The sequence below is a fragment of the Dendrobium catenatum genome, unplaced genomic scaffold, assembly GCF_001605985.2.
Source record: "Dendrobium catenatum unplaced genomic scaffold, ASM160598v2 fragScaff_scaffold_188, whole genome shotgun sequence".
Classification (NCBI taxonomy): Eukaryota; Viridiplantae; Streptophyta; class Magnoliopsida; order Asparagales; family Orchidaceae; genus Dendrobium; species Dendrobium catenatum.
The window spans coordinates 807,897-831,180 of NW_021318650.1; the positions used below are offsets into that span (position 1 = coordinate 807,897).

Consider the following 23,284-nt stretch of genomic DNA (forward strand, 5'->3'; position numbering starts at 1 on the left):
CGAGCAGTGAGCAGAATTCAGTCATATGTCTTCTTAGTTATCTGATTGGTTATCACAGCCTCCCAAATTAAGTGTTCAAAAATTGGAGAGTAAATCTTCTTTGAAGAAGTTCTAGACATGACTGCATAATTAGAAAGTTGCTGACTTATTACCTTTCCATTAGCAGAACTTTCTATAACTTATGTTTATAAACATATAATCAAATGTATATAATTTTCACTCAATAAATTTTAGATTTCAATTTGCAATATTGTGAATGCTATTTGGATATGTGATTCCTTTTGAGTATAGTATAAGTGTTGATTGACAAGAATATAACCGAGGGTTGCATTCTGATAAATTTTTTTTTAATGTATTTGGTTTTGACTTATTATTGTTGTTATGTGTATTAATTTTTTCCCACCCTACTCATGATTATGAAGGCTAAATGCTATTGATGATGTTGATGATTGCAGAGAAATTAAGGATCCTTGCAAATAAATTTTGTTCTACAGTGTGTAGACGTGCATGTTTCAAAAAAAAAAAAAGTTCTATTGTGGTGATTTTAACCGGTACAAGGCTCTAGATTTGTGCCGGTCAAAACCGCCACGATTATCAAAACATGTTTAGATTGAACGAATTTGCATCGATTTTAACCGGCACAAATCTGGTTATTTGTACCGGTTATAACCGCTGCAAAAGTAAGCGATTCGCAATTGCTACCCCGTCGGTCGTAAAACCGCCATGGAGTGTCGTTGTAGCGCATAATAATTACAGCGTATTCGTAGCGGTTTTAGAATCGCCACAAAGAAAATTGTGGCGGATAGCTCAAAATTTGTGATGCAATTACCTTATTTTTTGTAGTGTGAGCAGTACCAAGCTCGGTATTGCTCAATATTGAGCTTAGTACTGCTCGGTATTTAATACTTCACAGTATTGAGATCAGTACTGTGAGTATCGAATGTAAGCTGTATCAAGTGTTCGAACCCCAATAATCTCCCATCCAAGCGACCCGTTATAACCTCTCTCAATTAAAAAAAATTCTGCTTACAAAAATTGATGCTACCACGAAGATTCCCGTTAGCTATGTTTCCATGACGAAAAAAATTTAAGGAAATATTTAACGTATCTTATAATAGAATTTTTTTTTTGCGACTCCGCCATCGTTTTGGCATTTACCTTTGAGTTTCCAATTTTGGTAAAATTTGTTACCTAATAATTGTCCATAGTTTATCAATAAAAAAAAAAATCATTTGAGTCAACCAGTCTTAAAATTTATTTGGATTATTAATTCTACTAAAATTGACGACTTCAATTTTTATTTTGGAGCAAAGATTATTGGAAACTCTAAAGTCTTGTATGATGTCATTGTACTGAGTATTCTAAATCAACAACTCCTAAGTTCAGATTAGGGTAAGGTTTTGAACCTAATAATTTTTTGTAGTTGCTCTTACTTAAAGCCTTTGCAATACAAATTGAAACATATTAAAATTTTAATCAATAGAATCCTTTTTTGTAGAATTGTACAATTTGCTCACATTTTTTTTTTTTCAAATTGAAATGAGAGAAGTGGAAAGAGAAATACCTGTGCATACTCAAGTTAATCTATTTTAATATTTACATTCTACAAAGCCAAAATCAGCAATAGAAAACCAAACAGCCAACACAATTGTGATTTTACCAAACCCTAAAGAATAATAATAGAACAAATTTAATCATGAAATATAGTACCTGTATACTATCTCCATATGGATGAAATTTTAATTTATCCCATACAACCCAGCATATGCATGTGCTGACCACCCAACAAAACAGTACTAAATCAATGATGGCACATCTTCAAAAGCCCCACATGAGATTCCTTCAGAAAAAACCAATAGATTTTCCTTACAAAGGCATAAACTTCATCAGGAAAGTAAATTTAATAATAACTTACTAATTGTACAGAAGAGGAAGAGCAGATTCAGCTAATCAAAGGTGCAAAATTATATAAAATTAGACTAAGATAAAACCATGAGACAGCACTAAGGACACTGTCGCATTCCCAAAGCATTTAACTAATGATAAACGTATTAAAAAAATGGTAGTATATTAGAGAGCCAAAATATATATAGTGTTTGTTGGCAGAAATAAGAAGCAGAGAGATCCAACGTTCCACTTCTCTCTCTAACTCTTATATCATTCTCATCATCATCATCATCTTCTTCTCCGGCCAACTTGAAGTCGACGCCGGCGATCTCTAAGCACCGGCCGGTAACGAGCATTTTCCCACCTCTGCAAAACATTATGAGTTGTGTCAGATCTTGGATAATGGACGGCCAAAATGAACGCAGAGATTGATAAATATATTATTTTTATAACTCTTTATAGTATAGTATATTCTTGACCCCACAAATTACCAAAAAAAATAATAGGTCTTAATTAGTGGACCACGTGAGAAGCTGAGCAATAAAGCCCAGATGATTTTAAGAAAATAATTCATAAATTCCAAACAAGATGACCTGGTAAAAATGTAAATTTGTAAAATTAGAAGGGGCTATAAAATTAAACGCCAATGTTTTCACGTTTCTCTCTAATTCTTATATCGTACTAAAATATTAAATTTAATAGATCTCAAATGAAAAGAATGGTGTTTTAAGACGGAAAAAAAAAAGAAAAAGAAAAGACTAATAAATACGGTGGGCTCTCCAGGTATGAATGCAAATTTGTCAGAAAACAAGGGCTAAAACGCTTTAAAAAACCCGCCATAATCACAGTGTAAAAGCGGACACGAAAGTGGGCAAAACACGACGAGTCCCATCGCATCGTTCCGCGAGTAAAGTCCCCTTGTACACTCCCGTGATTGAAAAGATTCCTTCAATCACAACCGTCCATTTCACAACGGACAAATCAATCCTAGCCGTTCAATTTTCAGAAAGAAAGATGAGAAGAAGAAGAATTTGCTGGAGAACTTACTGGGTTGCTGGGAGACGACGTAGGCGGCGCCGGCGAAGTCGCAAGATTCGGCAACTCTTCCGTTCTTTTGATAGTAACTATTAAAAGCAAAAGTCGAATGCGCTTCCACCGTGTTTGGATCATAACAGGTCGCTCCCGGCTGAATCCCCCGGCAATCTGCTCCTCCTTCGCCGCAAGCATAGTCAAGCGCCGCCTGTAATCTCTCCCTCCCCACCGCCGCATTCGACACACACCATTTCTCCCCAGCCTTCCCCTCCGGCGAACCACTCCCGTCATTTCCGCCGCTTCCCTTCCCCCTGTCCTCGTTCCATCTCACCCCTCCTTTATTCAACGAAAGATCAATCTCATACACCTTCTCTTCATTCGGGTAAAACAACCCATAATTTCTTTCAGATGTCGGACCTGGTTTCTGATTCTCGTTGAACAGAGCAAACAGATATACATCTATGTCAGCCTTGGGTCGACGCGGCGTTCCGGCATTGCCAGTAAGGACCCGGCGAACGAGATTTCCGTTATATGCCGCCGCATTAGCTGCGCTGGCGCCGGTCTCTTTGGGATCACCCTTCGACGGCCATCCGGTTTCGGATATGACTATTGGGACGTCGTCGTATTTAAGCTGTGACATTGCGGCGTAGACGGCGTCGATTTGGGCGTCCAATAGGCTCAGGTATTTTAGCCCGTTGCCAGCGTCGACGACGCCGGGATTTGGACGGAATAGAGCGTAGTCGAGGGAGATGACGTCGGAATTAGCCTCGTAAGCGAAGAAAGGGTAAGCGTTCACCATTAGAGAGGAGTTTGTTTGGCGGAGGAGATCGAGCATGGGGCGGATGACGGAGTCTGCCAGGTCGGGGCGGAAGGAACCGGCAGAGGAAGGGTAGGAGGACTGGAGGGCGGTGAGGGCGATGGGTGACGAGAGTTTGATGTCGGTGTCAAGGCGGAGGCGGACGAGGGCGGAGTGAAGGTTGCGCATGGCGGGTATCAGATAGGCGGTGAGGTTGCGGGGGTCGACGAAGACTTCATTGCCAACAGCGATGGCGCGAATTGTGGTGGAAGGGTGGAAAGCAGCGACGTTGTGTTGTATCCAAGAGATGGCGAAGGAGAGGCGAGAGGAAGCGGCGGCGAGCTGCTCATTGGGGAGTGTGACCACCGCGTGGATGCCGGTGCCGGCTAGAGCTTTAAGTACGGTTGCGTCGGCGTCGTACAGCTTCACCTGAGTTATTCCCTGAGATTTGAGTAGCTCGACTACTTTTGTCGCCGTGGGGAGGTTGTTCGCCACTCGGCCGTAGTTGACTCCGACGGACCCAGCTTCTGGTAAGAATGGAAAATACGTGGGAAGGAGTATCAGGAGAAAATGTGGTTTTTTTTTTTTAACGAAAGGAGGGAGCTTTAAGAGTGGTTTTTGACTTACCGGCGGTGAGGAAGGAGGCGGCGGAGAGGAGGAGAAGAAGATACGAGAGTAAAAGAGTTCCCATAGCCGTTCTTTTCGCCTCCGTCGACGACAAATGTGGAGATAAAAGTAGCTTTTTTTCCGTGTCTTCGCCTGCGCTACGGGGGAGGCAGTTATGGTGTTGGGGGCCTTTTAAGCTTGAGTTAATGCGTTAGTGGGCTTTTGACGATAGGGTAGTGGACCGGCCCACGAATTTGGACTGCCATATCATATACTACCTTCATAATTAAAATTCAAATTAAGCTCCACACAAATCTTACAACGTCAGCAAAATACTCTTCATATTTACACATGCTCTAAAATGGTTGGTTGTTCGAGTGTTCTATGTTTTGTTCGTTGTATCGTAACCAGCAGTGTCTTGTTGGGTACCGTTTGCGCGCCAAGAGCAATGGGAGTGGGACCCACGCGAGTACTCGACCGTTCGGCGAACGGATCCGCGAGTGGGGGTTGAGAAAAATGAGAGATTAAGCAATGGGGTTAATTGACTAAACGACATAATTAGTCAAAGCAAACAGCTGGCGGAATGTTATTGGGTTTCGGGAGAGGTAGATGAGCTGTAATGGCGACAAATTTTTGACGGATTGCAAACCGTGACGGAGGCATGACGTCGTGATGTATTTATTCGGACCTAACGGTCCGCGGTAATAAGTGCCGTTACTTGTGCCATCTAACGGCTACTTAACGGTAACTTTAGGCTGAAGGCGAACTTGAATGACGGTCGACATGACTATCTGAAGGAACTAGATGAAGTTTTTTTTACATATATTAAAATATAATTTTAGCCGCGTTAATGATATAATTTTGTCTAACATTTTCTATTAAATTAATGATATGAAAACCTACCATTTATTATGCACTTATATTCGTAAATATTAATAGTGTTTTTCGTTGTTTGTCATACCATCATCCATAGAGAGTCCCTTCATGTTTAACTAGCATATTAATTATGATAAGTCTCAACCTTTATGATCATTTATTAGGAAATATTTTATTTTCTTTTAAAAAAGAAAGATTACCCACCATTCATTAGTTTGGTTGGTGGACGAGTACGGTTGAAAACCTCAAACCCATGCTCAATTTCCCTCAAGCGACAGTACCTCTTAACAGGGGCCCAATCAAGTGTAAGCCAGGAGGTTGCTAGGGTGGGTGCTTCTGATAGGTTAGTCGAGGATTAGTCACGCTACCAAACACCCTTTCAATGGTGATAGCGGGTGAATAACCCATTCCAAAAATAAATAAATATTAGTTCTTGCTATTTGATGCATTCAAAATTATAAGATTATTGTGATATCAAGCAAACATGAAGCTGAAAAAAAAAAAAAAATCTACAAACAAGCATCAATAGAGGAAGCTTTAAAGAAATTTTCAAGATTTGGCAATTACATAATCAAGGGAAACCATTTAAGTGGCCATCATAAATAAATTTTAGAATTATTTAAGATCTAAAGCCTGAAAAGAGAAAATCCTCTTAATAGCCATCGTCAAAATGACCATAAACCATGTAAAGCCGAAACAAAAGAATATCTTAATAGTACTCTTCTAAAAGATATAGCATTTTTTGATCCTAGACAGCTTGGTACAAGCAAAAGTTACATGAGTAATCTTTTCAAAGAGTTTCTATGTTTTTTTCAGGTCAAAGGAAACACAACAACAAGAGGAAAATTCTATTAGCAATCATCGTTGTTTCCATCACTACAAAATAGCCTTGCTTGTGCTATAATTCACAATCTCATTTGTAGTTCAAAATCTGCCTCAAAATCTTGTTTGTGCTACAATCTTCTACTTCTTGGCCTAAGCAATAACCTAATCCATTTTAAGTCATATCTACAACTTCTTGGCCAATGCAATATTCTTGATTGAAGCTTGTGGTTACCCCTCAACTTTACAATTTCTTAATTCTCAATAATAAGCAATTAAACTAAATTATAACAAATCCTAGAGATAAAAATTACAAATACTCCATAAAGAATTTAATATATTTCTTTAGAAAACAAACAACAAACATAAAATAACTTATAGATATTATGAGTCATGTAAAGTCAAAATTGTTTTAAAGTCATATCTACAAGATTGCCATCTTCAATATGCATATTAAAAATCTTTTTAATTACAATTAAAAATTTTTTTTATTCAAATTAAGGTTAAGAAGTCGGCATATTTTGAATGGAGATCAAACAAAACCAGTTTTAAATAGTCGATATTTAACCAAAATAGAATTATCAGAAACCTAAGGTAGATGTCTGGCTATAGGTTTAAGAAATAAGAGGGAGGTTGGGGTTGGGCAACAACTCCTTCCGCCTCTGCAAAGAGAATCCCTACAGTAAACATATTTCAAAAGCTTTCACAACTATACAATCATGATGTGACAGACAGGCAAAATAGTAACTTACATCACATAAAATGATAAGTAAATGAAAGAACAATATAAACTTTTGAAGTCAAATATTATTTTAATTCCCTCCCATCCCTTAAGGGCATCTCCAACCGAACCGTTGCAAGTCTCCAGCCGAATATAAAAAAAACAATGTTTAAAATTGTGTATTCGGGTATTGAGACGATTTTCATTCGTGAGGCGAGGCATAAGCCTCAAGGCGTTTTGAGGCGTAAGCCTCAAAATCAAAAGATTGCGTAAACATAAAATGATAAATTTTTTATATACTAATTAGTGAATAATATAAAACATAAAAAAACATAAGATATTAAGTGAAATCAAAATATCCCAATAATAAGACAACATGAAATATAGTTCAACTCAAAATTCTATCTTTCCCAAATCCCATTATTCTTTTCATTAACATATAATTTAAATTTCCAAATATAAATAACAATGACATATCACATAAGAACTCATAAGTCATCAACACTGTCATCACTAAGGGGTTCTTCATTTGAATCATCATTATGATGAACTGCTCTCTCCCCTTCCTCCTCTCCTATAGAGTCCAATGTCGGCATTTACTTCAAGATTTATATAAGTTTTAATATATATAGCGTGAGGCGTAAGCCTCATGCCAGTGAGGCGAGGCAGGCCTCAACCAAGTTGAGGCACAAGCCTCATTAAAAAACTCAAGGCGTAAGCATCGAGGCGTTTTTCATCGAGGCGTTTTTTACTTGAATTGCGCAAAGGCGGGCCTCAAGGCGAGCCTCATATTACGCAATTTAAACCATGGTAAAAAAAAATGTATTTAGAAATTTCTCTTTGTTGCGAGCAATGCAACACCAATATTGGCGGCATACTATTCAAAATACGAAAATGACGTTCGATTTTCCATTCAGTTGGACGGTGAAGGCTACTGCAAACCGGAGAATATCGTTCGGTTGGAGATGGCCTGAAACAAAACACGACCAAAGCAATTACCTTTGCTTGAACTCCATACTTCTATTAAAGTCAAGCAAGCAACCTCTCAAACTAGCTGAACTGTCTCCAGCAACTAAAAACAGTACTATGTTGGATGTGTATCTTTTACAATAAATCAAGTTAGATATAAAATACTGAAAAATATCTGCAAAATAATCTAAATCTAATAGAAATTCTTAAGAACTCTAAGCAGTTATAGCTCAAGTATCATTGCAAGTTCTCATATGAATGCGCAGTACTTAACTAACAAAATTTAAAAATTACGCAAATACTATTATAGCGTGAAAATCCAGAAAAAGAAAGTTAATAAGATTAGGCTATCTAAATGATTCAAACGTGTACAAAGCAAGAAAGAAAGAAAGTAAATGCACTCTTCCAGAAGATGGTAGCTTGAAGCAATTAAGAGACCATAGTAAGGCTGCGCTATAATATAATTTTGAAAGCAAACCTTGATATAACATGTCTATTTATGTTAAGTTTCCCAATAAAAAAAACTCATGAAACACTAAACTGCTATTAGAACAAAAAAGTTGGGATTCATAACGTAACAAGCACTGATTTCTATCTTCAGTTGAGTAGATGTGCAAGTCAGGATGTATGTGGACAAGTGCACGTAGCTTGGTTTGACTAATTATCAGAATAATTGTATCAGCCACAAGCCTCCTTTCTTTAATGTATTTTTTTTAAGCTGTTTGCTTAGATAGTACATTAGTACTTTCTTTCCAAGCTTTTAAATCCGATTTCGATTTTGACTTCATTGTAAAACTTTAGAGTTTCCTTAGATTCATCATATTCAGAATTCAGTTTCGGATGTGATTGCAATAATTTTTTATTAGAGGTTTATAAAATTATAACTATTATAAAAGTTTGTTTAAATTATGAAGGAAAAAAGATTAAGTATTAAAGAAATAAAATATATAAAGATAGATGTGAAAAAAATTAAAAAAATAAATTAACAAATGATTATATTAAAAGAAACAACAAGAACAACGACATCAAGCCTTTATCCCACTGTGGGGTCGGCCACATAAATCTTTTTTCTCCATTATGTCATGGTAAGAGTTAAATTCTCATTTAAACTAATAAAGAAAGGACATTTCTAATATTTTCTAACTAAGTCTTTTTAGGTCTACCTCTACCTTTCTTAACACAAGTCAAATCAAATTGATGTAGGACTACGATGCTTGCAAATGATTTTAATAAGAACTTGCACAAATTCTTGATTAGAGAAATAACAAAAAACTTATTAGCAAATAAAACAACAAATCAAAACGTAAGAGTCACTTTTGTTTAGGCTAAGTTGCACATCCAAAAGATTTGAATCTTCAAAATAGCATAGAAAATAACATTATGCCCAAGTAATAGTTTTCAACAAAATCCCTAATCTAACAACAAGATTAGTAAACAAATGAATGCACTCAAATTCCTGCGTTTACTAAGCTTAGCAGAATCGAGCGAACACGTCCTTCGTGACTACAATCAAATCACAAGAAAAGTGTTAGACTTAAGAATTACGAGAAAAGGAAGAATAGAAAACCTCCGTCAAGGACCGGTGGCAATCTTCCACTCGACGATCTCAAGTTGTTCTTCAATAGCTTCAGCCAAGGTGTCCAAGACGCGCTCTAGATAGTCCTCGACCGTGTGATCGATCCTCGGGTTGACGTCGAAGAAGGTTGAATGGAGAATGTGCACGAAACCGTGTTCGTCGTAAGCAAGTTCGTAATCAGTATCGGGATCAGCCATTCATAAATGCAAGATGATGAAGTCCTCCAAAGAATGCTAGTAGTCTTGAACTCCGTTGACGTGAAAGAAGTTTCTCTAGAAGTGAAGGTGGTAGAAGGAGGCCGGCCAAGGGGAAAGAAGCCTAAAGAGTTTGAAGAGTTAAAAACCTAAAATTAATTTCAGATTTTGTTTAGGAAGAGGGTTGGAATTGAAACAACTCCAAAAGGGGATGAGAGAGGGGAGGGGCGGCGGCAGGGTTGAGGCATTTTAATTTGATTCCAAAAATAGGGGAGATTCCTTTTGGAAACAAATTAAATAAAGGGTTTAGGGAAATTCAACTAAGGAGGTGGGGATGATATTTAGAAATACTTCCAAGAGGGGCTAGAGGGATTTAGGAAACAAATCCAAAATCTCCCTATAGGGGCCGGCAGCATTGACAGCTAAAGGGAGTTAAGTGGCTGGCGGCAAGGTTTGGGAGGAGTTAATGAGAAAACACAAAATAAGGAACGGGGAACCCGGCCGTCTCCAAGGTTGGTGGGTGATCCGATCTCCCTCTCCTAGAGATTTCTCTCTCAAATGCTCGTACGTTCTCACAAAGAAATCACAAGGGAAGAAAATTTATCATTCATTCATTAGCTTTGAAAGAGAAATATAGGGGCTATAAATAGCCTCGTACATAAGACTCAAAATAGAAAAGACGACAATGCCCTGAGGGCTTACATACGACATCCCTTAATAAAAGGGTACAACGGAAAATTAAATAAAATAAATACAACGACATCATGAATAAGAAAACACATAAAATAAATCAAAAGTACAATGACTCAATCGTGGCCGTAGATCGGCGGCCACGCCTCTGATAAACCTTCCATCATCTGATGTCCTCATCACTAATACATCTAATTTTCCAACCGGGTCATCGGAAGGCCACCATTTTATGTGACCAAACCATCTAAGACGACTCTCTCTAATCTTATTTTCCACTTGAGCTACTCCAATCTTTTCACGTATATGCTCATTTTGTATCTCTTTAAAAAAAACAATTAAAGTATATTTATTAAATATAAGGTGTTTGAAAATAGACTTACATGATTGGAGCATGAATGATAAAGGTACAAAGAATTACAAAGAAAAATAGTAAATCACAAAGTATATGAATAGAAATCATACATAATGATTTTGAATGGATTTAACTCCAACATCACTCAACAAGAACAAAAGAAAAATGATTATATAGAACTGATCAAAAATAGTTGGGCTAGGCTATATGATTACCAAAGAGGATTATCTAATTGAATTCCAGTCATAACACATTAAATTAAATGGGACCCTGGTGACATAATTCTAGAACTCCAGTTAACTTTTAGCGAAGTTTCATCAAAATTTAAGACCGAAATTTCATAAACTAAATATGTGAATGAGTTTCAGAATGGCTTCCACAAAATCTGATCTGGAATCACCAAAGCGAAAAAAAAAAACATCCTTCTTTCCTCCACTAGCCTGATTAGCGCACAAAATGACCGCGCACAAATTCGTTTGTTACAACTATTTATTATTGTATGAAACAACAGGATGTAAGGAGTGAAGATGGCATTGATGGCTCAGCACTATTCCAAGATGGTAGAAAACTCCAAAAATTAAAACATAAACTATACTAGAAAGGAATCAACTAAAAGATTTTGTTGAAACGGTATGCAGAACTAATTCCTATGGTCTGCAAAATTCCTCATATTGGAAAATTCTAAATGAAGAAAAGGCAAAAAATAGAAAATGAATTTGGATAATACAGCCTGTAAATCTGGCCTTTGTGCCCACTTAATGCAAAATTTAGACGCTTTACCACCTCCATACTCTTTAAAGGTAGGCTGGACAGACAATTTTACTAAAGCTAGAAAGGAACATGATAGAATTATTTCACCCACAACAACTAGAATACTCTTAAGGATTTAAATGATGCCAGATAGGAACTGTCACCAAGATATATCTACTCTGGTTTACGAGAAAACCCAGAAAAAAAAGGTGAAAGAGCATACTAATTTAAAATCTAAAACACTCAATAAAAGAATTAAAAACTGATGAAAACTTATGACAAAACAATCTAGATACATTGAAATCATCCCCAAAAAAAGTAAGAATAAGGAAATCTAATTTTGCAATATAATGTGCATAGAGTCCTGCAATCAAGTTACAAAAGAAAGAATAAGGAAATCCACTTGTTTAGCAATCAACAACTCCATCATCATAGTGAGTTCAAAAACGATACAATCAGCAATATTCAAGACCAAAGCGCAGCAAAATAATCAAGTAGAAAATTTTAAAACGATATCCATACATACTGTTCAAAATAAAAACTAATTACAGTTCAATTGCATGAAGTAACAAATATAATCCAGATGTTTTTAGCAAATTAGCATCTACACAGCCAGCAGAGTTTCCATAAAGCACAAAGCGCATAAATTTCAAGGGCCATGTCAGAGTCAAGGATCAATCTACAACACCATGACAATCATCTCCTTATTTTATTAAAGCATCAGCTACCACTCAGGTTTTCTCCATCATGCTCAAGGTTCATCCACAAAAGCTATGCCAGATCCACCTAATTGTCATCTAACTCCATCCTTCAATAGACCCACACTGAAATTGTTCTCAACTCTAAACAAGCCCAATTGAGTAGCCATCATGTACATTAATTTTCATTCCTAACCACCCTCTAACCTCGCACCACTTAATTTAATCCAACCATACTTATTAATGGAAAAAGGACATAACAGTCCCAGGAACCGCAACCGCAAGATGCATGGAAGGCAGTAAACAATATGTTTTGAAAAATAAAACTTACCAAAATTTTGAATGGTATATTAATAATACAACAATAAAAGAAAAAAAAAAACTTATAAAAAAAATAAACATACACAATGTCGCACGACTTAAACATTAGATTATTTAACTTTATCATCAAGCTTTTTTCATTGCTACATCTCCCAAACGGTAAAAGCACTCGAAGTGACATACCTTTAATGCACAGAGAGAGAGAGAGAGAGAGCATCATTCACATTGTATGACTCATTTTCAAACAAATTGACTAATTAAACTGCAACAAGAAGGCAATCAAAGGAAGAAAGGAGCATTAAATCATGAAATGGATTTCATTTTTCAAATAACAGTAAACAGGAAAATTGGAGTAAAGAAAAAAGGGTAAAAACTGAATCAAATGAAAAGAAAAATAACAAAAATAATTGCTTAGTTTTCAATCTATTGATAAAAGAATAAGATACCTAAAAGGGCAGAGATGGTACCCGAATTATGTAGTATTGAGTTCTAAATAGGTAAAATCATTTCACAAAACCAGAAGTGACCATAGGCCAATTACAACAAGCAAATCAGGCTCTAAGACTAAACTGAATTGGACTCATTTTGAAGTCTTTTTAGGTCCACCACTATTTATGATTTAACTTCTCTTTTTTTTTTTTGATGTGAAATATTTTATTATACTTTGTCTTCTTTTCGATAAAATAAGTTAAAATCCGAATATTTGTTAGGATTGGGTTTTTTCTTTCAAACGTTTGGTCTTATCCTTCATAATACTATTTTTATAAAAAAGGTGGCATATTATGTAGATGATAATTGATTAATGATCGATTAAATATGATTATATAATGAGGCCAGATGAGTACTCATAAGAACTAATTTGTATATGTGAATCCTTCCAAATTGTGTATGTAGACTGTTAAAATGGGAATTTGACAGGGAAAAGCTTAACTTTATTGCATAAATTCTTCCCTATATATAGATATATACAAGATATTTAATAAGAAAACAAATAACTACATAATAATGAAATATAACTCTTCCTAAATAAGCTGCCCATCTATGGAAGGTGTTTCAGCGTGACTTATGAGAGCTTCCCACGGACTGCTCTCTGTGACCGTCAGATCCTTTGCATAGAGAACGGTTGGATTTCAACACTCCCCCTCAAGCTGCGAAATATGGATCTGCCATTCCCAGCTTGTCAATCATTCTGAGAAAGGCATAAATGTCCAGTCCTTTGGTAAGAATGTCTGCAAGTTGATCCTTTGATGATACATGGTTGACAATTACTAGACCACTATCTAGTTTTTCTTTAATAAAATGTATGTCCACTTCTATGTGCTTGGTCATGTTATGCTAGACTGGATTGTGGGCTATGCTGATTGTTGATTTGTTGTCACAATGTAGCTTCATGGGCTCATCCCACTTGACCTATAAGTCTTCTAGGATTATTTTGATCCATAGTAGCTCACATATTCCCAAAGCCATAGCTTGATATTCTGCTTCTGCACTAGATCTTGCCACTACATTCTGTTTCTCGCTTCTCCATGTAACTAGGTTACCTCCAAGAAATGTGCAGTATCCAGAGGTAGTGATGAGGACACCAGTCTGAGATTTCGACATGTATACCGTCGTCAGAGTCGTAGATCGATGGCTACGATCCAGAGTCTGCACTTTTGATATATTTTGTATTTTATTTTCTTTTTCTATTTTTTCTAATTTACCCCTATGGGTAGTGAGTCGCTATTATAGCCTCGAGGGCATTTGTGTCGTTCTACTTTTCTTTCATTGAGACCTATATATTAAGGTCTCTTAACTTTGTAATTGTGAATAATTATTGATATGAAAATTTCAGCTTTTGACTTATGATCTCGTTGTGAGTTCAAGAGAGGAGTAACCTAAGAGAGGCTCACACGGATCACCCAACAACACCCTTTGTGGGAGCTCTTGGTTCTTCATCTTCTCTTCCCCTTTTCTTTTTTCTTTTTTCATCTAGCTGATTCCCCCCCTTAGCCCGCCAGATCCCCCCCACCTTGCTCCTCCCTCATGTGGCTGGCCCCTTGATTGGGCATTTCTCTCTCTCAAATTAATTTCAAATCCCCACTAAATCAGCCCCCAATCCTCTCCTAATTGCCACCCCTAGCTATTAATGAATTAATTTGAATTTTCAAATTAATTCCCTCCAAATTCACTTAAAGTTGAATTTAAATTCAGCTTTCTAATTTTCTCCAATTGTTTCCCTAACCAAGCCGTCCCCCCCCCCTCTCTTCCACATGCTGCCCCAAACCCCTCCCTATTACCCAAGTCGCCGATGTCATCCGATCACCATTCTTTGATCCCGGATTTGGAGCTGAAGGCACCGTCAAGGAATACGTGGATCGTATCCTCCCCCATTTAGCGGAAGTCATCGACGAACAAAAATCTCTTGAAGAGTGGAAGATCACCGGACGACTACCCGCTCCTCCAACTCCGATTCCTTCCCCGACGACTAGTACCCTCGACATCACGTGTCTTCTAGTGGCATCTCTAAGTTTGCTTGCAACATTCTTCCGCTAAGCCTAATACTATCAAGAGTGTGAGTGAGGGATCCCAAGGTGAATGATCTAAATTTAAAATTGTGGATTTTGTTAACGTACCATTTGCTCTACTCATTTATTTGTTGATGTAATTTTGCAAGTCTTCTAACAATCTCAATTGTAATCACTTGTCGTTACTTAGTCCTTCCCGTGGAATTTTCTAAGATCTATCTTGAAAACACATCACTTTATGTTTAGCTAAGCAACATTCACATTTTATTAATTTTGTATAATTAATTCTTGTTTAGTCGTCATTGTATCACATCAGGTAAATATTCTATTAACAGGTGATCCTGCATAGTTAGCATCCGCGTATACTTCTAGGGTTATTATGCGATCTCTCTTAAAGATAATCTTTTTTCCTGGGTTTCCTTTAAGATAGTGCAATATCCTGTCATCCGCTTGCATGTGGACCTGCTTTGAATTTTGCATAAACTGACTGACCATACTTATAACAAATGCTATATCTGGTCTAGTGTGGGAAAGATAGATTAATTTCCCTACCAGTCTCTGGTAGGCCCCTTTATCCACATATGGATCTTCTCTAGGTTTCCCCTAGTTTAAGATTAGGATCTATTGATGTTGGTGCTGGCTTACAGGCTAGTTTCCCTATTTCTTTCAGAAGATCTTTAATTTACTTTTGTTGTGAGATGAAGATTCCTTTGCTGGAGTAAGCTACTTCGATTCCAAGAAAGTATTTTAGTCTACCAAGTTCTTTGATGTCAAATTCCTTAGTAAGACTTTTCCTTAGACTATCTTTCTCCTTTATATTATTTCCAGTCAAGATAATATCGTCAACATACACTAGCAATATTGTGACTCCCCCTAAGTCTGAATGTTTAAAGAATAGTGTATGATCCCCTTGGCTTTGTTTATACCCATTAAGGAGCATAAACTTAGAGAACCTTCCAATCCAGGCCCTTGGTGATTGTTTGAGCCCATATGGGGCCTTTTTTAATTTGCACACCTTGTTACCTCCAGAATTTTTCTTAAATCCTGGTGGTATTTCCGTAAATATTTTCTTTTTCCAGATCCACATGTAGGAATGCGTTTTTTACATCCAATTTTCCAGATGCCAATTGTACTTAGCTGCTATTGAGAGTAGAATACTGACAATATTTATTTTGGCTATTGGTGCAAAAGTTTCCTAGTAGTCAATGCCATATGTCTGAGTGTAACCTTTCACCACTAGTCTTGTTTTGTATCTTTTCAATGTGCCATAAGCTCTGTATTTTACAGAGAACACCCATTTGCAACCGACCGATTTTTTTCCTGTCGGTAGATTGATGATCTCCCATGTCTTATTCTTCTCTAGGATATGCATTTCATCTTTCATGATATTTTTCCAATTTACATCTGATAGTGCCTCAGAAATATCTTTAGGAATATGAATATCATCTAGTGTAACCAAGAAGTTTTTGTGTGTGGAGGAAAAATAATTGAAGGATATAGAGTTGGTTATAGGGTATAAGGGAAGTGGAAAGTTTACATTATTTTCAAGAGATGGCTCATATTCTTGGATCTGCTTCGGAGCACAGGTTGAACTAGTACGCCTGGAATATACCTTCCCAAATCTAAGGATAGCTTTATTTTCAGCTTCCCTAGTTTGAGTTTCAGGAGGATTGGTTTGATGTGGTGAAGGAAGGTCAAGAGGTGCAAACATACTTTCATCATCTTCCTTTGTTTCAGTCTCCCCCTGAAGATGAGGTTTGGTAAAGTAGGAGTTTTGTTCATCAAAAGTGACATCAATGGATACAAGTATTTTATTTATAGGGGGGTGATAACATTTGTACCCTTTCTGGGTGGCAGTGTATCCAATGAAGATACATTTGAGTACCCTTGGATCTAGTTTTCCTCTATTCTGGTTGTGGATATGAACATAGCCAGTGCACCCAAAGATTCTGGGTGTAAAGTTATTATGGGTTTGAAACTCGGGGTAAAAGGAGGACAAAATATCCATTGGAGCTTTCATTCCTAAGGTTTTTGATGGTAGTCGATTTATGAGGTAGGTGGAAGTTAGGAGGGCTTCTCCCCAGTAGGATTTGGGTATATTATGGTGGAGTAGGAAAGCACGAGTGGAGGCTAGGAGATGACCATTTTTCCTTTCCACAATCTCATTTTGTTGTGGGGTGTGAACGCAGGAGGACTCGTGGATGATACCTTCACTCAGAAAGTAAGAGTGTAGGGTTTGGTTTAAGTAGTCTTTAGCATTATCTGAACGAAATCTCTTTATTTTGACCCCGGATTTATTCTGGATCATGGTGTGAAAAATGGGAAGAATGTTGCTAACGTTGGATTTATTTTTGAGGAGATAGATCCAAGAAACCCGAGTGCAGTCATCAATGAAAGATACAAACCAACAATCCCCAGAGATGTTGGGAATTTTTTAGGGTTCCCATATGTCACTATGAATGAGATAGAATGAAGTATTGCATATTTCATTCTTGTTTGGAAAGGAGATTCTTTTATGTTTGGCTAATTCACAGGTTTCACAATAAAATTTTTCATTTTCCAATTTATGGAAAAGTTTTGGATAAATGTGTTTCAAGATTTCTACTAATGGATGTCAAGTGATTAAGCCAAATGGTAGATTGCCTAATCTGAAGGAGATATACTCATCAACTAGGGATAACATAAAGTAGCTAGATTTGTTTGGCTCTTCCATGTAGTATAACCCACCTCTCTCTTCAGCAAGTTCAATCGTCTTCCCCAATTCCTTATCCTGAAATAGGCAAAAAATAGGGTTAAATAAAACTTGACAATTATGATCCCTGGTAAGTTTTTGTATGGATATAAGATTTGTGGATAATTGAGAAACATGGAGCACATTTTTTAGAGTGAGTGAAGGTGATACGGGTATATCTCATGCGCCTTCTACTTTGACAAACGAACCATCAACAATGATGATTTTCTTGTCTATTGGACAAGGATCATAATTGATGAAGTGGGTGGTGGAGTTTGTCATGTGATATGTGGCTCCTGAGTTAATGATCCATATTCCTTTCGAATGATTTCTAGAGGTACTTAATCCGGTGAATATGGGAAACTTACCTGAAAGTGCAAGAGAGGGAGAAGCATAAGATTTTTCGAGGTTTGAGGTTTTTCAAGGGATATCAGGAGTTGTCTGAGCCTTTCAATGTCTTCTTTATTGAAGGTTTGGGATGAGTTTTCTTCAATCATTGTTATATACTTAAATCACAATACTATTAGCAATGAAGGCTGATAATATCAACAATAATGGCTATTTCAGCAATAAAGGTTGATTATATCAGCAATAAAGGTTGATATTAGGTCTTAATCAAATTTTAAATCTGATTTAATACTGATTTAAGGCTTCTTGCTGTTGCGTCTCTGCGGATATGAGCGGAACAGAAAAATCGAAAGAATTTCCCGATTATAATCGGACCAAGCTGAGTCTTTAAAAAGACTCGGTTTGTTTTAGGTAGCTAGGGTATGCAAGAAGGGGGATCGAGCGGGTGCAGACGGGTTGGTTGTATGCGACTGAAATCAGCGAGTACATGCGAGTCAAACTTCGTCGCACTGCTGCAAGGAGGCGGATTGGTCGAACTTTGTGCGGTTTTGACTGGGATGTGCGATCGAAAGAGAGGAGACGGAAGGGGGATCGAGCGGGCGGCTTTCTCTCCTTTGTCGACTTTCCCTTTTTGTCGGATCGGTAAGTATGATGCTTCTTTGGCTCCTTCGTCTCCTACGTGGCTGTTCGACTAGGCTGCTTCGACAATCTTCCCTTCCTGTCGGATCGGGATGCTCGCACGTTCTGCACGGTTCCACCACTCCAATCGCAAGCGCCGCACGATTCTGTCTTCCGATCCCTTTTACTTCTTTCTTTTTCTCCTTCGGCGATCTCGATCTTTCTTCCACGGCAATGAAGGCCGTTGGCTCTGATACCTTGTTAAAACGGGAATTTGAGAAGGAAAAGCTTGACTTTATTGCATAAATTCTTCCCTATATATAAATCTATACATGATATTTAATAAGGAAACAAATAACTACATAATAATGAATTATAACTCTTCCTAAATAAGCTACCCATATATGGAAGGTGTTTTAACGTGATTCATGAGAGCTTCCCACGGATTGCTCTCTGTGACCGTCAGATCCTTTGCACAGAGAACGGCTGGATTTCAACATAGAGTTCTTTCTCTTTACACTCCACCAATTTTGGCATTTGACCACTTAAGTCCCACATGTGGACGTTCACAATCTTGCAACCAAACTCATACTCAAGTATCTTGTAACCTAACTCTGCCACTTGCAAACCCATGACACTCATTGCATCTGCAAGCCACCTAATCATCAAATCCCTAACCTCAACAATCATCCAATTGAGCCTATCTTGTGTCCGCAAAACAAGATGATGCGGGACATAAATGCAAAATTGATTTGATTAAGGAATTTGCATGCTTAAGTTTTAGAGAAAAATATTAATTAAGCTTATAGTGATTTTAATCGACGAAACAAAAAAGTAAGGTGATAAAACAAGCTTAGGCCAAATCACATGCGTAGAAGTTAAGATCGTAAAACAATCAATTAATCTAACGTCGCATACATGGATGGTTTTCAATGAGAGATCCATATGTTAACAATAAGACTAGTCACTATGCGAGGATCCCTCACTCAACTCTCTAGATTACTAAGCTTTAGCGGAGGACAATTAGCATGATCTTCATGAATCAAAATATAACCACAATCGAGAAGTAAACTATGAAGATAAGAGAGTTGGAGGAAGAGTTTACCCAAAGGGAAAAAGATACGAAGCTCCAGTGTGATCGTTTGGATGTTTGAGAAGGAATGTACAGCAACACGAACTTCCTAGCTGTCTTGGGACAACACTTTGATAATCTCTGGGTAGTGTACAACAATCGAGGGCTTCACCAATCAGCTGGAAAGCAAAAGGACAGCAGGAATTTCTTAGACAGCACTTGTAGGAACACTAGACAGCAAGCAAGAGAGGACTTTACAGCAATATTGCTGGTCGGAGTTTCCTGGACAGCAATTCCCAAAGTTGAAAATTTGTTGGACAGCAATTAGAGTAGATTTTGGAAGCTAGGTCTGAATTTTGAATTCAAGTAAAGTAAAAGGGAGGGAAATTCACTCCCTAATGTGAGGCTTGGTTGAAGTAATTGGAGGTAGGAGTTAATGTGGAGAGAGGGGAAGATTGGAGAGAGAGAAAGAGAGAGAGAGAGAGAGAGGGGGGGGATGGGTGAAGCACCTTGGGTGGCCGGCGACTAGGAAGGGTGGGGAGGGATGTTGGCCGGCGGTTGGGGATGGTTTTAAAGTGAGAGGCCGGTGGCCAAGGAGGGGGAGGGAGGTGGCTGACCGGCGGTTTGATGGAGGAAGGGGAAAGGGGGTACGGAGATGAATGTGACCATGACCCCGGACTCTTCCTGCGGCTGGTGGTTGATTTGGTTCCCCCTCCTAGGGATTTCTCTCCAAAAACTCTCAAGCTCTCACAAGAACACAAGATTTCAGGAATTTTCATAATAATCATTCATTAGTCCTCTCAAAGAAGAGGAGGGACTTAAATAGCCCAATACATGAAGGGAAAAATAAAAGACAACATTGCCCCTAGGGCTTACGAATAACTAATCCCTCAAGTAAGGGCATAAATGGAAAAGTATACAAATAAATCAAAATACATAAAATAACTCAAAAATAAATCGGCGCGATTGTGGCCGTAGATTGCCGGCCCCGCCTCTGGTAGACTTTTTAAGGCTTGATGTCCTCATCACAGAATTCTCTAAAATTGCAAAACATCCTGCCCTAATCGCATTTTTGGAAAAAAGATGAGAAATCTTTCCCACTTGGCCCACTACCATAATATGATCCGACAGGAACTATGTCATCAAATTATTATTGTGATAAATACTTCAATATTAGGGCCTTGCTCATGTAAGAATGGATTTCCTTTCACTTCCTCAAGCACCTTGGCACATAATGCAACTAATGGAGACATCAATGCATAGAAAGTTTATCATAGAAGCGATCGTAGATCGACGAACACGATTGAGTCATTATATTATTAGTTGTTATGTGTGTTGTATGTGACTTAATTTTGTTTGTGAACTTTTCCTTAATGTTATGTTGTAAGCCTAAGGACATTTGTGAACTTTTCCTTAATGTTATGTTATAAGCATAAGGGCATTTGTGTCTTTTGTCTTGTCATGTGGTGGAGCCTCTTCTTGTAAGATGATATTGATTATTTTTGAATGAATTCTAATTTTAGCTCTCTTCTCTTATGTGTGAGAGTGATTGTGGTGGAGTGGTACGGTGAAGCCTTAGAATAAGGCAAATGAAGTACCCAACAACCCATTTAGGTGAGCTCTTGATTTTCCCCTTGTATCTCTTCCCTTTTTCATCCTTCTTCTTCCTCCCTAATTGTCGGTCAACCCCCCCTCCTTTCCCTTCCACCGCCCACGACAAGGCCACCATCACCACCTCCCCATCCAAGTTCCCAATCCAAAATTTCCCAAATCTGAAATTTTGACATTTGGGATTCCAATTGGACTCCACTCGTCTCTTGGAACTCTTCATATTAATTAATGGGAAGTTGACCCATTAATTGCCTCTGCTTGTTTTTTTCATTCTCAAAATTAGTTGAGAATTGAAAAAGCCACAACCCATTCCCTTTCCCCATGGTTGGCCCACTCTTGAAACTCTTTATATTAATTAATGGGAAGTTGACCCATTAATTGTCTCTACTTATTTTTCATTCTCAAAATTAATTGGGAATTGGAAAAGCCACAACCTCTTCCCTTTTCCCATGGTTGACCCACTCTTGGAATTCTTCAAGTTAATTAATGGGAAGTTGACCAATTAATTGCAAAGTTAACTTTATATTTTCCCTTTCCCAAAACAATTTTTCCATTTTCCAATCCACTCTCTCCCATTCACCTAAACCCCACCACTCTAATTAACATTATACCATTCCTAATCTCCCCCAAAGAGCAAAAACCATGGCTTCCCTCCTTCCAAATTTTGGCGGCATCTCTTCTACTCCACTATGAAGCAAGACACAAGGAAGACACTATGGAGCAACCATTTGAAGATCAACTGGCTGAGAACCCACCACATCTAAAGGAAGCTTCCTAGCGACGCAAATACCTAAGTCTTTCTACTCTTTCTTCATACATTTAAGTAGATATCTTTGAAATTCAATTCTTTGTGGCATCACTACTTTCATGTTAATTTAAATCCGCTAGCTTCTTAAATCATTGAGTGTATGGTTCTCGTAGTGACTGATCTATGTTAAATAATTGATCTTTTTTCCAACCCATGTTAGCTAAGTTGTTGATTTGATTTATCCTTCTTGAATTCCAAAACTTTGGGTGTGGTTAATTACTATTTGTGGATTGCCTTTCTTACTTGTTTGAAGCTTGTTTTAAGCATCCCCATCATAATAGCTTGCTTATTTTAAATTTAACTTATGTTTAATTTCATAATGCAAGTCTTCACATGCTAGTCCTATATCATTTGGTATCAGAGAATGGTTACCCTAGTTGCATGTGCTAGGATCCCTCCGATTACCTTCATTTTAACATCTAGTTGCATTTCTACATCAATATATCATTGAACTTTACTTGTGTGTCATTTTATTTAGATAGTGCTTTATCCCAAAGTTAATCTGTCTTCTGAAAATTTGACCCTGAACATTGACAAAACTCTCCCGCAAGAGGGGAGGTTGGGCGCAAATTATTGGAGTCTACACCCAACCTCTTACATAGGGTATTATATTTCAAGAGTCAACTCATATTAATTATAGAGTTAATAATTAGTCTTCATTGCTTACATGCAAATACCACATTTATTTAATATCAATTGTATCAATCTTTCTTAATATATGAAATGCAACATAAAATGTTTAAATCTATAAAATGCAGAAAATTTTTATATAAATTTATAACTTCAAAAAATCACAACTTTCATTTTACCCGGTAAAATTCAATAATATTACAATTAAAATGTTTATAAAATCCATATTTATCGTATACGAAAAGTTATACATAAAAGTGCGATGAATAAGGAGAAAATGAATTTGTATTGATTTAAAAGAGATCAAGTTCACCATACTCAAAATCATTGAAAACCAAAATAAGATTCGGGTTATTTACAACGATTAGAAGACTTTTTCTGATGTGAAACATATATGGGATAACATGAATTGCAAGTTAGATATTAATGAGAGTTTAACTTTGCAATGTTAACGATAAAATCTAGCTTACTCAAGTTGGATTTAAGAAAATTCGTGATAGATTAAGTTAACGGTATTGATTACACTTGAGAATTACAAAAGTCTTGCAAAAGATAACCAAAGAAAATAGATAATGCAAATAGCTACTACTAAAGCCACACGTTTAAAATTTAGACCATTCACCTAGAGGTCTGGCAATCTCTCTTTGAAGTGGAGGCTAGCGGAAGAGA

General features: G+C 37.3%; 1 protein-coding gene across 1 annotated transcript in view; it reads right to left on the reverse strand.

The window, feature by feature from the left end:
- Positions 1-1,845: 1,845 nt before the first annotated feature.
- The window catches only part of LOC110100368 (glucan endo-1,3-beta-glucosidase 3), a 23,228-nt gene continuing 1,789 nt past the window's right edge, over positions 1,846-23,284 (reverse strand). Inside the window, exons 2-4 of the mRNA XM_020827825.2 lie at positions 4,343-4,599; positions 2,935-4,242; positions 1,846-2,253 (exon numbers count right to left, since the gene is read on the reverse strand). Coding sequence (XP_020683484.1) covers positions 2,219-2,253; positions 2,935-4,242; positions 4,343-4,406 — 1,407 coding nt within the window. The 5' untranslated portion in view covers positions 4,407-4,599 and the 3' untranslated portion in view covers positions 1,846-2,218. The remainder of the gene's footprint in view (positions 2,254-2,934; positions 4,243-4,342; positions 4,600-23,284) is intronic.